Genomic DNA, 14603 nt, shown 5'->3' on the forward strand with positions numbered 1-14603 from the left:
TGCACCCTGACTAGTGCCAATTAAATGCAGCCTTACCAGTGCCAATGAAATGCAGCCTGACCTATGCCAATGAAATGCAGCCTTACCAGTGCACATGAAGTGCAGCCTTACCAGTCCCATGGAATGCAGCCTGACCTGTGCCAATGAAATGCATCCTTACCACACAGAGGAATATCCCTGCACCCACTGTAACAAATTTCCACCTCCTATGATACACGTCACACTGATCCACCTGTCACTCAGACAGAAGACAGAGCAGCCCCAGTGGTTGCCGTTGTCGTACTCCATTCGGCTGCTCGGGCTGCTCTGTCTTCTGTCTGTGGCTGAGTGACAGGCCCAGCCAGGAGATCGCCCGGTGCTTGTGGGAGACTTATGCCCCATACACACGGTCGGACATTTCGACCACAAAATCCGTTTGATTTTTTCCGACGGATTTTGGCCGAAAACTTGTGTTGCATACACACGGTTGCGCAAAGTTGTCGCAAAATCCAATCGTTCGGAACGAGGTGACGTACGAAACGTGCGACAGGACTATGTAGAGGCCAGTAGCCAATAGCTTTCGTCTCCAATTTTTTTCTGAGCATGCGTGGCACTTTGTGCGTCGGAATTCTCTACACACAATCGGAAAAAGTCGGATTTTGATTTCGGAAAATTCTAGATCCAGCTCTCAAACTCTTTCCGTCGGAAATTCCGACGGAAAAAGTCAAATAAAGCCCACACACAATTGGATTTTTCGACAATATAATCCAATCAGACTTTTTCTGTCGGAATTTCCGACCGTGTGTATGGGGCATTAGGATGTCTGTCCTCCTCTCTCCTGCCGGTATTGTAACATGGCGATGGGGGGGGGGGGGTTTGGTGGGGTAAGCCTGTCAATATTCGCTCCAATAGACGCACAGACATTCCCCCCACATTTTTTGGTGTGGTATCATCAAATAAAGCACAGCAGTGTGTTTTACAAATGTGCGTAAGGCTCTGAAAAATGCAGACAATGGCATGGAGTAGAATTATTAACTGTCTGTTACAAATGAGTCCAATGTGATGCTAATAATGAGCTGTCAACACTCAGTAGAAGAGAGATGTAATTGCCCATGTAACTCTAACTGTACAGGGATTTCTTCGCCTCTCTATCCAAAACTAATACCAAAAAAAAAAGAAAAACAAAAAAAACCTGTGTGGAGTTGTATTTGTTTAAAAAAGCCATAAATGAAAGGGAAACCATGAAAAGCTAGACTCACTTCTAATTATCAGTGAACATTTATATGAAAGAATAGTTGCAATATTATAGGATGTCATTAATCAGGAGGTAACATTAATTCTATTTTTCTTTTCTTTTTTTGTAAGCCATTAAAAATCAGGCTACAGGACATTACATTCTGAATGGAAAAGGTGAAGAAGCTAAGTCGCGATCCTTTATAGATCTTGGTGTGGAATGGGAGTACATTTTTGAAGATGATATTGAAACCATACACACAGATGGACCTTTGCATGATGCTATTGTAGTTTTGGTAAGGGATTTTTGCATTTCAGGACGCTTTAAGTATGTACAAACCCATAACCAGCAGTCTATCATTTGTCAAAAATTGCTGCTGTTCATATGCAGGGCTTCAATTAAAGCAGAATTCCAGGATGTACGCTAACAAAGTCACTTGGTTCATCCGCCCACTGTTATCTTTCCGTTTATATTTTTAGCTTGTGTTGCTTCTAAGTAGATGTAAATCTGTACTAGCCCCCTAATGTATTGCTTCTGCCTCAGTGGTTGGGTGGGTGGAAGTTGTGTGTATGTGTACCAAAGCATAACAAAGCATGGTCTGTCTCTCTGATTAGTAGTAAAGATAGGTATTCCTGTGCCAACGCAAAGCAGAAATAGATGGCATACTGCTGCACTCACTGGGGGAAATGTCTGAACCCAAAAAACTTAAAAGATAAGGAGATAGTGGTGCGCTGTACAGAGGGAACTGAGATAGAATCACACTATAAAGAATGAGGTAGCCAATGGCAATAGCTCCACTGGTAGTAGACAAAGGTATCAGGTAATGGAATTACAAAGGTGGGTATCTAAAATCAATTAAGGAAATTCAGAAATAGTAACACATAACTAATGTGCAATAAAGTGCTTATTCGAACAAGGCCAGCATAAAAAAACATAAGTGAAAGAATGTTCGTTTCCGTACACAGGGTGTACAGCAGGTATAGCAGTGAGTATTAATGGTGGTAGATCCACATGCTAGAAAAAATAATAATAAAGTGCTGGTATCTCAACGTGTGATCACAAATACACACAATAAAGTATAATAAAGCATCGGACATCAAAAACATAGATTGTTAAAAAATGTCCATAAATATTTTCATTCAAAAAAGATCCTAATGCCGCGTACACACGATCGAATTGTCCGGCGTACTTAGTCCGGCAAACAATCCGGCGGATAGTCAGGTGGACTTTCTACCGAACGGACTTGGCCACACACGGACGCACGGAAAGTCCGGCGATTGCTAGCGCGATGACGTACAGCATGTACGACGGGACTAGAAAAAGGAAGTTCAACAGCCAGTAGCCAATAGCTTCCTTTTTGTACTTGCTTCTGAGCATGCGTCATTCTTAGTCCGCCGGACTAGCATACTCACGAACGTATTGTCAGCTGAAACCCAAGTCCGGCGGAAACATTGGGCTGCAAAACTACTTTCTAAATCCGTCAGACTTTACACTGAAAAAGTCCACTGAAGCCCACACACGATCGGATTGTCCGGTGAAATGCGGTCCGGCGGACTAAGTACACCGGACAATTTGATCGTGTGTACGCGACATAAAGTGCACAGTGTGATGATATTTTGAATCTAAAAAGTAAAGTGCTGGTGCTTATACACAATATTCAATATAAAAGTGCTGCGGGTGGTGGATGTCCTGTGCGGTCCTTTGTGGTAATTATATGGATGTCCCCTTACCTTACTCCTGTAAGGTAACAGCATAGATTTGTGTATCTTTATGGTCCTTGGTGACCGTCCCCTTTAAGGATCCTAATGTGGCAGCCCAGGTCCTTGCTGGCGTTCCTATCGTTCCTATTCCCAGCGTATGTACGTCCCCTTTACGGGTAGTTTTTGGGTGTCCAGGAGGGAGGGTCTCACCAGTATACCATATATGTAGGGATTTAAAAAGAGGAGGTATGCCCCATAGTGTAGTATTTAAACAGCATTTATTTGAATTAAAAAGCTAAAAGCAGGTACTCACAAAAACAAAGGGAAAACAGAGCAGTGTACCAACGAGTGGCGAGCTCGATTAGCGTCACTTCCAGTAGCAGATAGTCCCGACGCGTGTTCGTCACTTCATCATTTTTTGGGGAGCCTAGTTCTACTAAATTCTCTGCACACTGTTATATACCCTTACCTAATTCTAGCACACTTTTGTATAAAAACAGGGATAGTTGTATCACATATTTTGCAATATACATTATATGTAATCGAGCCAATTCCCTCAAAATAATCCCTTTCTGGCCAGTCCATACTCTACTTTGAACAGTACCAAATAAATACTTGCATATAGCATATCTCAGTGGACATATAGTACCAATATGAAGCAGACTAGCACAGTGCTAAATATGGGAATCACTACAGAAAGCCCATTGTGGAACTCTGCATGTCCAAGCATTAGGCTCTCTCTCAGTTTTCTGAAGCCAAAGGAGAGAGTATAGGAGAAAGAGGTGACCTGCAAGGAATGATACTGTGAAGAAGCAAAGCTGTTTAAAGCAGGCTGGAAAAGGAGAAAATAAGTAGAAAAATACAGATGATAGTAGATCAGCTGAGTACAGAGAAAAGGAAAGCAGCTTAGCTGTGCAAGATAGAGCAAGACTTCCCTATAGAGATAAGCAAAGCAGTAGAACATGAATAAAAAAAGATAAAAATAAAAAGAAGCAGTAAGCAGTGTCATATATAAAGACCGATAAAACAGATTTAAAGTATAGAGGCACCATAGTAAAGTAACACGAAAGAGTCAAGTCAGCAAAAGATAGCACATAGTCATATCTGGGATTATTCTTAATCTATATTTAATATGCCATAAATTACAAAGGCAGCTTGGGAAGAGTAAATTAAATTGGAGCCTGTTTTTGCATACACATGTGAAGGATAGTTTATAAAAAATAATAACAAGTGCAGTGCTAATCTAGTGAAAATAAATATACCGGGACCCTATCAAAAGGGTACACTTGAAATTCGGGTAATTGTTATCTACAAATTCGTGTTTTTCAACAAAATCAAAATAACAAATATTAAAATACAGGGGAGACAGAAGTGCAGAAATATAAAGGCAAATCTGTCTGTCAATATTTAATATTGGGGACACACGTAGAAAAATCAATACTGGTATCACTCATATCATATATCATCACAATAAATGAAATATCGTGCTTAAATCATATTATATGAATATCCCCTAAACACAACATTTATTGTGATTAATTAGTGCATTCCAGTAGTGATAAGAGAAGGGGGAACCGTGCAAAAAAGTCCCAGCAAGTATAATAAAACAGGTGATCAGGATGATGATCCAAGAATGAAGGACTTTTTTGCATGGTTCCCTCTTCTCTTATCACTGCTGGACTGCACTACTTAATCACAATAAATAACCTTTGCAGCTCCTCCTTTGTAGAACCCTGAACTACTGAATAGGCTTTACTTAAATAGCCTATACCAGAATGCACAGCAGCCAAAGAAACTCCTGCTGATTGGCTGAGACAACTTTTTTACCTGTCACCTGAATTCACTGTAATCCATCCTCCTAGTGCCAAAGGCAACAGTGCCACCTATTGACAGAAGAGAGAGACTACAAATTAAACTCAGACTTAGGACAGAAATCAATGGATCAAAACTACCAATTAGCCAGACTAGTTACCACCTAGCACAACTAGATTCATTAGCAGCCCTGTTTAGGGCTAGGTTGCTACATATAGTGTGCAGAAATTTTCACAATGAATGGCACCCCATTGCTTCAGCACACTTAAAATGCATTGAGGTAAAGTGTACCGTGGGGGGCCCTGTTTGGAAGATTGTATGAGCCCCATGATTTGTAATGGCAGCCCTGGTTCTGTAAAATAAATAATACCAATAGGCTGTGCTAGGCAAAATTTATAAACCTTCTAAAATGCTGTAGCTGCTAGTACAAAATTTCTTGGACAGACAATTAAAACAAAAATATAAATAAAAGTACAGCGCTATACATACTTCGTATAAGAGTCTAATTGATGAAGAGAAAGTCCCAAGTGAGTTGAATCTCATCCAAACTTGTAACACTATAATCCTGGGGTAGAGCTGTGATCATAAAGTTGCATGTTTCAGAGAGAAAATATATGACCATCACCCTCCCCTGTACACACATCCCCTTACCCTCAGGCTTGGACCCCCTTTCCTAAGATAAAGCATGCAGTTTTATTAAAATCCTGGATATAAGGAATATAAGGATGGTCCACTGCATTCCTCCCATGGGAAAACATGTCAGAAAACGCCACTGTCAAATGCAAGAAAAACTGTGATTCTTTGCACTCGTTCGAAATCTCATAAACCGCTTCAAGATTTCGAACGAGTGCAAAGAACATTTTTATTTTTATTTTACATTTTACAGTGGAGTTTTCTGGAGTGTGTGCCCATGGTAGGAGCGTGGTGGACCATCCTTATATTCCCTATATCCAGGACTTGGTTACAACTGCGTGCTTGACCTTACGAACTTGGGACTTTCTCTTTATCTATTGAACTCTGTCATATGTAGTTTGTATAGCACTTTTATTTCTAGCCCTGGTTCTGTCCTGTGTTCTACCTTTTTGTTTAATAGACTGTTGCATTTAGTAAAACAAGTAACAACTAGCTGATAAAAGAGCAGAGTGAGCAAGGGAGGGATAGACCTGCCTATTACACTCCCGCACTGGCACAATCGTGCTGCTGCTATTGAGCCCAAGCTAGGCAGGTAGGAGTGTTGTTGTTGACCCCAGAGATAAAAAGTTTTTGGCAGTAGATCTCCTGTTCTGCCAGTCACACTAGAACATCCAGATCTTCAACAGTGCGGAACCCACACCAGATTCGACAGCTTACCTGATCGCTGATGCCTTTTGTAAACACCGAACCTGGCAGAGTAAGTCTTCCTCTTCTGTCTTCCTCTGCCGCACTCTACAATGGTATTGCACAGAGTGGCTCTGATTCTCCAATTCCGGAGTCCCACCCCAGTGCTCAAGGCTCTTCCTCTCAAGCCCTACTATATGCATCCATGGGCAGTGTGGCTCAGCCCCATACTCCTGCTCTCTGCTCACAGGATTTGATTGACAGAAGCAACATTTAGAAAAAAAAAACTGTTTTCTACTTTCTGCTATAAAACATATCCAATAAAAAAAAAAAAATGTCTTCATAAACTTTGGCCAAAATGTATTCTGCTACATGTCTTTGGTAAGAAAAAATAAGTCACACTAGCTGTATATTGATTGGTTTGCATGAAAGTTATAGCATTTTCAAACTATGGTATAGATACTGTAATTTGTATTTACTTATTTATTTTTATACAAGTAATGGCGGTGATCGGCGACTTATAGTGAGACTGCGATAGTGTAGGGGGGGGGGGGGCAATCTGACTCTAACTGATGCTAGGAGGGGGGGGGGGACTGTCTAACTGCCACTGACATCACCAGTGGCATTAATATCGTGATCAGTGTTAAAAATATACACTGTCACTTTACTAATGACGCTGGCTGGGAAGCAGTTATCATCTAGGGCAATCACAGGTTATATGTGTGGTAACAATGTTTAGTGTGTGTAATATGTTCTGTTTTATTAAGCAATGTGCCAGTTTTTACTCCCTGCTTTGCGGGGAGTAAAAAAAACTGCACATCGCTGCTGTCTAAAGAGAGCTCTGTTCTGTTTAAAAACACAGGGCTCTCTTCTGTTATTCACTCAGCCGATCAGCGAGTCCCGGCAATAAATCATTGGACGGAACCAGCTGATCGGCTTGTGCTGCAGCGAATGACTTGGATGAGCAGACCCAGCAGAAAGCCATGATGTACAGGTATGTGTATGAGCCGGCCTTCCACAGTAAATGTACTGCAGTGGGTCAGCAAGCAGTTAATGTAAAAAAAAAAACTTTTTCCTTTTAGAACTTCTTTAAATGACTTACATCAAGAAGTATGACATAACTGAAGAAAACAATTGAAAATAATGTATAGATTCTTTAACTCAAGGCCTCATATTCTTAAACAATGACACAGACAATACAGTAAATGCAACAAGTGTGTACCTTTTGCTCGCTATGTACAGAATGCATTCAAAGGCTTACCAGCTACTGTATGCTAAGTGTGTTGTGTGTTTTTTTTTTTTACATTTTGCACTTTCTACCCTTAAGAGCGTGTATCATCTGTTTGTCTTTACCAAGGGCAGCTTTGTGCTTTGAGTGGATCATCTTCTCTTATATCGCTTTGCATCACTAAGCGCCAAGCTGTAATTACTCCAGCAAGGCTTCCACTAAAACGAAAAGCAGATGATTATTATACTTTTGTTTTTGTTGTACGTACAAGAGAAGCAATACAGTGGGACAAATAAATCCACATATGAAAGAAAACACCATCTGGTACTAGTCTTCAGATTTAGTTTACTTTTATCGACTGCCTCCTCTGTCTGAGAAACAAATTAAAAGGAAGGATCTAATGAACTCTTTCTTGGAGCTCATTAGTGGCCAACGGCATATAAGTTTCAGTACCACAAAAAAAAAAAAAAAAAACACCAGGAATATTCATGGAAAAATGTTCGTTTGGCTGCCAGGATCATTTGGAGGCAGAAGTGTTTTGTATTCTTCTAGCGGAATGTCCTGATTTCCACGTACTGTCAGAATACAGTATTTCAAAATGTTATGAGACGTTAACTTAACACTTGCTCTGTGTTGTGGTTTGTGAAGGTTATACCCCAGGAGAACGACACAAAGTCCAGCTTATCCTACAAATACATCATTCACGAAGACTCCTTGCCATCCATAAATAATAACAACGTACTGCAGGAAGAACTTGATACTTATGAGTGGGCTTTAAAGACTTGGTCTCAGTGCTCAAAACCATGCGGCGGAGGTGAGAATTTTACTGAATGCTTCAGATGGTTGCCAACTGAAAATTTAAATGAAACTATCTTGTGTAGAAACAAAAAGTAGATTTGGGGGAGCCTGTTTTTTTTACTGTTTAAAGTATAATTTTGTTCACTATTTTACCTATTAATAATACTTTTTTTATAAGGAGTTTTGTGTCTATATATACTTAGAAAATAAACTGATGTTTCATATTACTCAATGTGATTTTTTTTCTATAAAATATCTATAGTATTTTACAACTAAGCATCTACAGGCATACCCCACTTTTAAGTACACAATGGGGTTTATTTACTAAAGCTGAAAAGTGCAAAATCAGGCTCACTTCTACATAGAAAGCAATGAGCTTCTAACCTCAGCTTTTTCAATTAAGCTTTGGTAATAAAACCTGGAAGCTCATTGGTTTCTATGTAGAAGTGAGACTGATTTTTCACTTTTCAGCTTTAGTAAATAAATTCCATTGTGTACTTAAAAGTGGGGTATGCCTGTAAGCCCTTGTACACACAGTCGGACATTCCGACAACAAAATCCATCGGATTTTGTCCAAAACTGGTGTTGCATACACACGGTCAGACAAAGTTGTCGGAAAATGTGATCGTTCGGAACATGATGACGTTATTTCGTAACGACGGGACTACGTTCAGGCTAGTAGCCAATAGCTTTGGTCTAGGAATCTGATCTGAGCATGGCACTTTGTCCAATCGGATCATGTTGTCGGAAAATTTTATGGCCCAGCTCTAAACTTTTGTCGGTCAGATATTCCGACAGAAACAGTCCAATGGAGCCCAAACACGGTCGGATTATCCGACAACATGGTCTGATCGGACATTTTCCGTCGGAATGTTCGACTGTGTGTACAAGGGCTAATACAAAATATAGTATATCCTTAACAAGGTTTGCAATGTTTTTTTTTCACCGCTGCCTGCATGCTTGTTGGCGAGCTGTGTAAATTGACTAATCCAGAAAATCCTAACTCTGCCAGCAGAGAGAATTAATGATGTACAGTACAGTAAAACCTTGGATTGCGAGCATACCGTAATTCGTTCAGGAAATGCTTGTAATCCAAAGCACTTGTATATCAAAGCAAATTTCCCCATAAGAAATAATGGAAACTCAGATGATTCATTCCACAACCATTTATTCCTAGGTCCTTCAGTTTATAGTCAATATAAAAAGATTATAGCAATGTGATAGGTCGTGTAACCATAAAATATCCATCCACAAATGGAAGCCTCCATAAGGGGATACGAAGAAAAATCCAGCAGGAGCTACAAAGTATAAAAGAGAAGAGAGGTGCCTCTAAGTGTAGCAATATGGTTACATTTAATGAAGGTACAACATTTAGCAACTCACATGGTTGATGATTAAAACAGACACATCTAAGTATGGAAGCATCTGGGGTAAAGCTGTCCACATAGACCATCCTCCGTACCACTGGCTCTTACAGCTGTCAGTCTGCAATTGTGACCAGGAAGACTACCCTGCAATAGAGCGATCTGAAAGCGAGGCTTGAAGCGTTTGTGGAGCACAGCATGGAAGGGTTGATGTCGATGACGGTGCGGAGGATGGTCTATGTCAGGGATCCTCAAACTATGGCCCTCCAGCTGTTGTGGAACTACACATCCCATGAGGCATTGTAAAACTCTGACATTCACAGACATGACTAAGCATGATGGGAATTGTAGTTCCTAAACAACTGGAGGGCCATAGTTTGAAGACCCCTGGTCTATGTGGACAGCTTTACACCAGATGCCTGAATACTTAGACATGCCCGTTTTAATCATCAACCATGTTAGTTGCTAAATGTTGTACCTTCATTAAATGTAACCATATTGCTACACGTATAGGTGCCTCTCGTCTCTGCTATACTCAGTTGTGACATGGCGCAACTTGTATATCAATACATCGCTTGTATATCAAGTCAAAATGTATCAAAAAATGTTGCTTGCCCTACTCCGTCTTTTGTTTTTCCCCTCTTTTTTTTTTTCTTCTCCTTCTCTGTATATCCTCATATATTTCTGTACTTATTTTTGTTATATGATCTCTCATTGAAGCAAAATAGATTCCCGGTCAGCCAATGCATCTGATCCCCCCTGAATATACCCTCCCTCTTCTAGTCGCTAGGGGCCCGTTGCAACTACTAGGGCTCCCTCACAAAGGGCTGACCGATCTCACTTAGTAAGCTAACCTAGGAAATGTTGGTCTGAAGCCATCCCTACAAGTCAACACAATGAACCACGAGCTAACAGACAACAGTATTCATATATACGTATTAATATATATGATTATGAGTATTGCTGGATGGTATCAGGGGCATATACTTGTGAATGCATTTCTTTTATAACAGGCTCACTCTTAATTAATATATAGTACCAACAACACACAATCTACAATCAATGCACATGAGATACTTTACAAATGAGAGCTTTAGCCTAAGATCCTCATTTGGATATGCTGACTTTGCTTTCCACACCCAATGCCATAAATCTTATAACTACTGGCAATTGTTGAATTTAATTCTGGCAAAGGTGTGTGAATCCATGCATGGTAATGTTCAGATACAATTTACCAATTATAATTCAGCAATTTCAATAGGTGAAAACAGAAATTGTATTGCTTCCTAGGGGTAGTCTAATCATCTTCCATAATCATTCACACATGGGGGGTTATTTATGAAAGGCAAATTAATTTTGCACTACAAGTGCAAAGTGCACTTGAAATTGCACTAAAAGTGCACTTGGAAGTGCAGTCACTGTAGATCCGAAGGGGACATGCAAGAAAAATAAAAAACTGCATTTTAGCTTGCATATGATTGGATGATAAAATCAGCAGAGCTTCCCCTCATTTCAGATCTACCCCTCAGATTTACAGTGACTGCACTTCCAAGTCCACTTGCAGTGCAATTTCAGATGCACTTTACACTTGTAGTTTGCACTTGTAGTGCAAAGTGGATTTGCCTTTTGTAAATAACCCCCATGTTCTCCATACTATAGGAATTTTTTAAATATTTATTGATAATATTGGAGTCAGTACAATCGTGGTACTGGATTTAGCATAGCATTCGTTAGCATATGCACGATCTGTTTGTTTGGTGAAATAAAGTATTAGCTGTAGCAATAAGGAAATTCTGTTTGTAGATTGCAAATATGTGTTTTCATTTTATGTTTTGAAGGTTTCCAGTATACAAAATATGGTTGTCGTAGGAAAAGCGATAACAAAATGGTTCACCGTAGCTTCTGTGAAGCCAACAAGAAGCCAAAACCTATCCGCCGAATGTGCAATCTACAGGAGTGTACACAGCCAGTGTGAGTGTTCCTTTTGTCTAGCTTTAGCTTTTGCATGCATTAGTTCTTATTCATGTGTTTCCTGTAGTGCAGCACTGTGAAGATGGAACACCTTATTGGATTTATTTAAAAAAAATATTTGTAGATTTTTATATAGATACCTAAATCTAAAGTGGCAATGCACAAAGTAAGAAATACAAGCAAGATTGACAAATACCTAATATCCATAATACAAAATGACTTATTGTAGAAATGCATAATAACAAGATACAGTTGGAGTGAAAGTCCTGCTGAGAAAAGCTTATAGTCAAGAGAAAATGAAAATGTAGCCATACACAAAAACAAATATGCCTCACAGAAATATCTTATTATACCTAATGCACGAAGAAGTAGTTGAAAATATATAAAACACCCATTATTGCAGTTGGGTATTTGCTATTTTTATTATTTCTAAATACATATATTGTAATGCTGGCCAAATGCCTAATGATAAGTAAGAAAAATCGAATTAGCATATTGTTCAACAATTGGTAATTGATTTAAATAACTGTTTAGTAGAAATGGGCCGAACGGACCCCTGTTCGGTTCGCACCAGAATTTTCGAACACTGTGAAAGTTCGGACCCGAATAATGAACCCCATTAAAGTCAATGGGATCCGAATGTCAAAAATCAAAAGTGCCCATTTTGAAGGCTTATATGCAAGTAGATGGGCATACAATGGTTATAGGGGTCTGGGTCCTGCCCTGGGGGACATGTATCAATAAAATTAAAGTTTGTGAAAAATGGCATTTTTAAAAACGTTCATTTTCAAGGTGAAAGCATAAAAAAATAAAAGTTCCCAGCTGCACACTATGCAAAGCTGAATGATGGTCTTCCTCACTACACTCACACTATCCCTAAACTGACACTAAACCAATATTCTACTCTAACAATTGAAGCAAAATAGCACAGTATAACACACTAATAGCACTGAACAGAGCCCTGTTCTATCTCTCTCCATGCCAAAATCACACTGAAAATGGCTTCCATTGAAAGAATATTTTTATACTGTGGGGCGGGAATGAGCCACGGTTGGATAAAGTCACAATGACAGTGCCCAATCATGACTCTGACAGTTCTTTGTGCCCTGATTGGCTGAAGCTTTCACTGCTTTAGCCAATCAGGGCTTGCAATGCACTGTTCAGCGCTGCAATGTATTGTGGTCGGTTCGAGGGCGAACAAAGGGTCGCGGAACGTCCGAACAACAAAGGTTCGACCCAAACTTATGCTCAGGCCAAATCATTCACCCATCCCTACTGTTTAGTTGAATTGATTTGTATAAGTTATGATCCACTCATCCAAATGATCATAAATAGAAATAGTCATATTGTTACTGTTATTACTGTCCTGTCCTGGGGGTGCCTAATGACTGTCCTGTCCTGGGGGTGCCTAATGTCTGTCCTGTCCTGGGGGGTGCCCAATGACTGTCCTGTTCGGGGGGTGCCCAGGAGCAAGATGTGAGCAGTAATGTCTTGGGGGTGCCCAGCAGCAAGATGTGATCAGTAATGTCTTGGGGTGCCCAGCAGAAAGATGTGAGCAGTAATGTCTTGGGGGTGCCCAGCAGAAAGATGTGAGCAGTAATGTCTTGGGGGTGCCCAGCAGAAAGATGTGAGCAGTAATGTCTTGGGGGTGCCCAGCAGCAAGATGTGAGCAGTAATGCAGCATTCATTTAGACCAAAGGATAACAAGAATGGTCAGTTTATAAACCTGTAGAAAAATTAAATGTATCTTCTCTTCTCCACATTAAGTAATAATAGTCTTCATGTGTCTCTCATAGCTGGGTAGCTGACGACTGGGAACACTGTACAAAAAGCTGTGGGAGTTCTGGCTATCAGATTCGTGTTGTACGGTGCATTCAGCCCCTTCATGATGGTACAAATCGGTCAGTCCACAGCAAGTATTGTAGTGGAGAGCGTCCAGAGAGCAGACGAGCATGCAACAGGAATCCCTGCCCCGCACAATGGAAGACTGGGGCCTGGTCTGAGGTCAGTGATACATGTCTAAAACATTTGTTATAGAAATACTACATTAATCACATTGATTACAACAGGTAGCTAAGCAGAGTATCTCTGTAGAGAAGATGTCCCAACAATGCTTCTTAACTGAAAAAAACCTCTTACCAAAGTTGAGCAATATCCTCACTCTGTGTAAACAGGATAATAAACATTAAAACATAGAATAACAGAATAGTGGTGAGTATGTGAAAGCACAGAACCACATAAATGGCATACATCTCCAAATCCATATTGGAACCAACCTAGGAGTAAGGTTTGCAAAGAACCCTAAGCCCCAAAGCTAATTTTGTTCTATGCCGTCATTTTCATTGTCCAAAAAAAGAGGTCTAGGTGTCCTGGTGGAGATCTTCAAAAATTGCACTGGCGGAGATCTTCAAAAAATATTATGGACTCACCCTGTGAATAAGGGTAAATTGAAGCTCAGGAAGAATTTGCTGGGATTTCAGAAGCAGAATTATTTCTATATTTTCAGGAAATCATGCCAATGGCGGAAGACAGCAAAAGTATCCTCATGCTCCTAATATAATTTTTTTTTGCCTGATATCACTTCTCTTTAGATATGACTTATTTTATAGAGGAATATTCCCATATTCCATATATATTCAATATTTTATATTTAACATTAGCAATGTATTGGTGTCAATTGCTATTATATAGCTCACAGCTGTTTAAATTGTAAATATCCAATGAGGCCATTAAATGTAACAGCTTTCTTCAGTATCTGCTAAAATTCCATATACCGTATACCTAAAAGCTAATGCAGGGAAAAAAAGCCTGAATCCTTGAGGGTGTCTACAAAGCTGTAACTTTTGGAACCAACCAGGTGTTACTCAATGAAGGAGCCAATTTTGACTGTGCTGCCTGTGAGCATTTGTGACTATCTCTAAAATCTGGCCTTTGATCAACCACCGAGGATGAAAGTTATGCAGACCTGCATACCGATTAAATATAAAGCAGAGGTGCGCAATCATTCTTTCCATTTCCCGTCTTTAGCTAAACTTGTTTATATTTACCAAAAGCAAAATCACTCTAGGAATGCTTTTCTATTGAGTGTGCTAATACAATATATTATTAACCAATGAATAAAAAAATGAAAATAATCATTAAATGGAACACTGAACAGACAACCAAAGATAAAAATGTAGTAAAAATCATGGAATTTCACT

General features: G+C 39.7%; 1 protein-coding gene across 2 annotated transcripts in view; it reads left to right on the forward strand.

The window, feature by feature from the left end:
- The window catches only part of ADAMTS3 (ADAM metallopeptidase with thrombospondin type 1 motif 3), a 268741-nt gene that overhangs the window by 222730 nt on the left and 31408 nt on the right, over positions 1 to 14603 (forward strand). For both annotated transcript variants that reach the window (XM_077476441.1, XM_077476442.1), the window contains exons 17-20: positions 1345 to 1508; positions 7919 to 8084; positions 11271 to 11403; positions 13200 to 13407. In XM_077476441.1, coding sequence (XP_077332567.1) covers positions 1345 to 1508; positions 7919 to 8084; positions 11271 to 11403; positions 13200 to 13407 — 671 coding nt within the window. The remainder of the gene's footprint in view (positions 1 to 1344; positions 1509 to 7918; positions 8085 to 11270; positions 11404 to 13199; positions 13408 to 14603) is intronic.

The sequence above is a fragment of the Lithobates pipiens genome, unplaced genomic scaffold (assembly GCF_037356315.1).
Source record: "Lithobates pipiens isolate NorthernLeopardFrog02 unplaced genomic scaffold, aLitPip1_a1.2 Scaffold_13, whole genome shotgun sequence".
Classification (NCBI taxonomy): domain Eukaryota; kingdom Metazoa; phylum Chordata; class Amphibia; order Anura; family Ranidae; genus Lithobates; species Lithobates pipiens.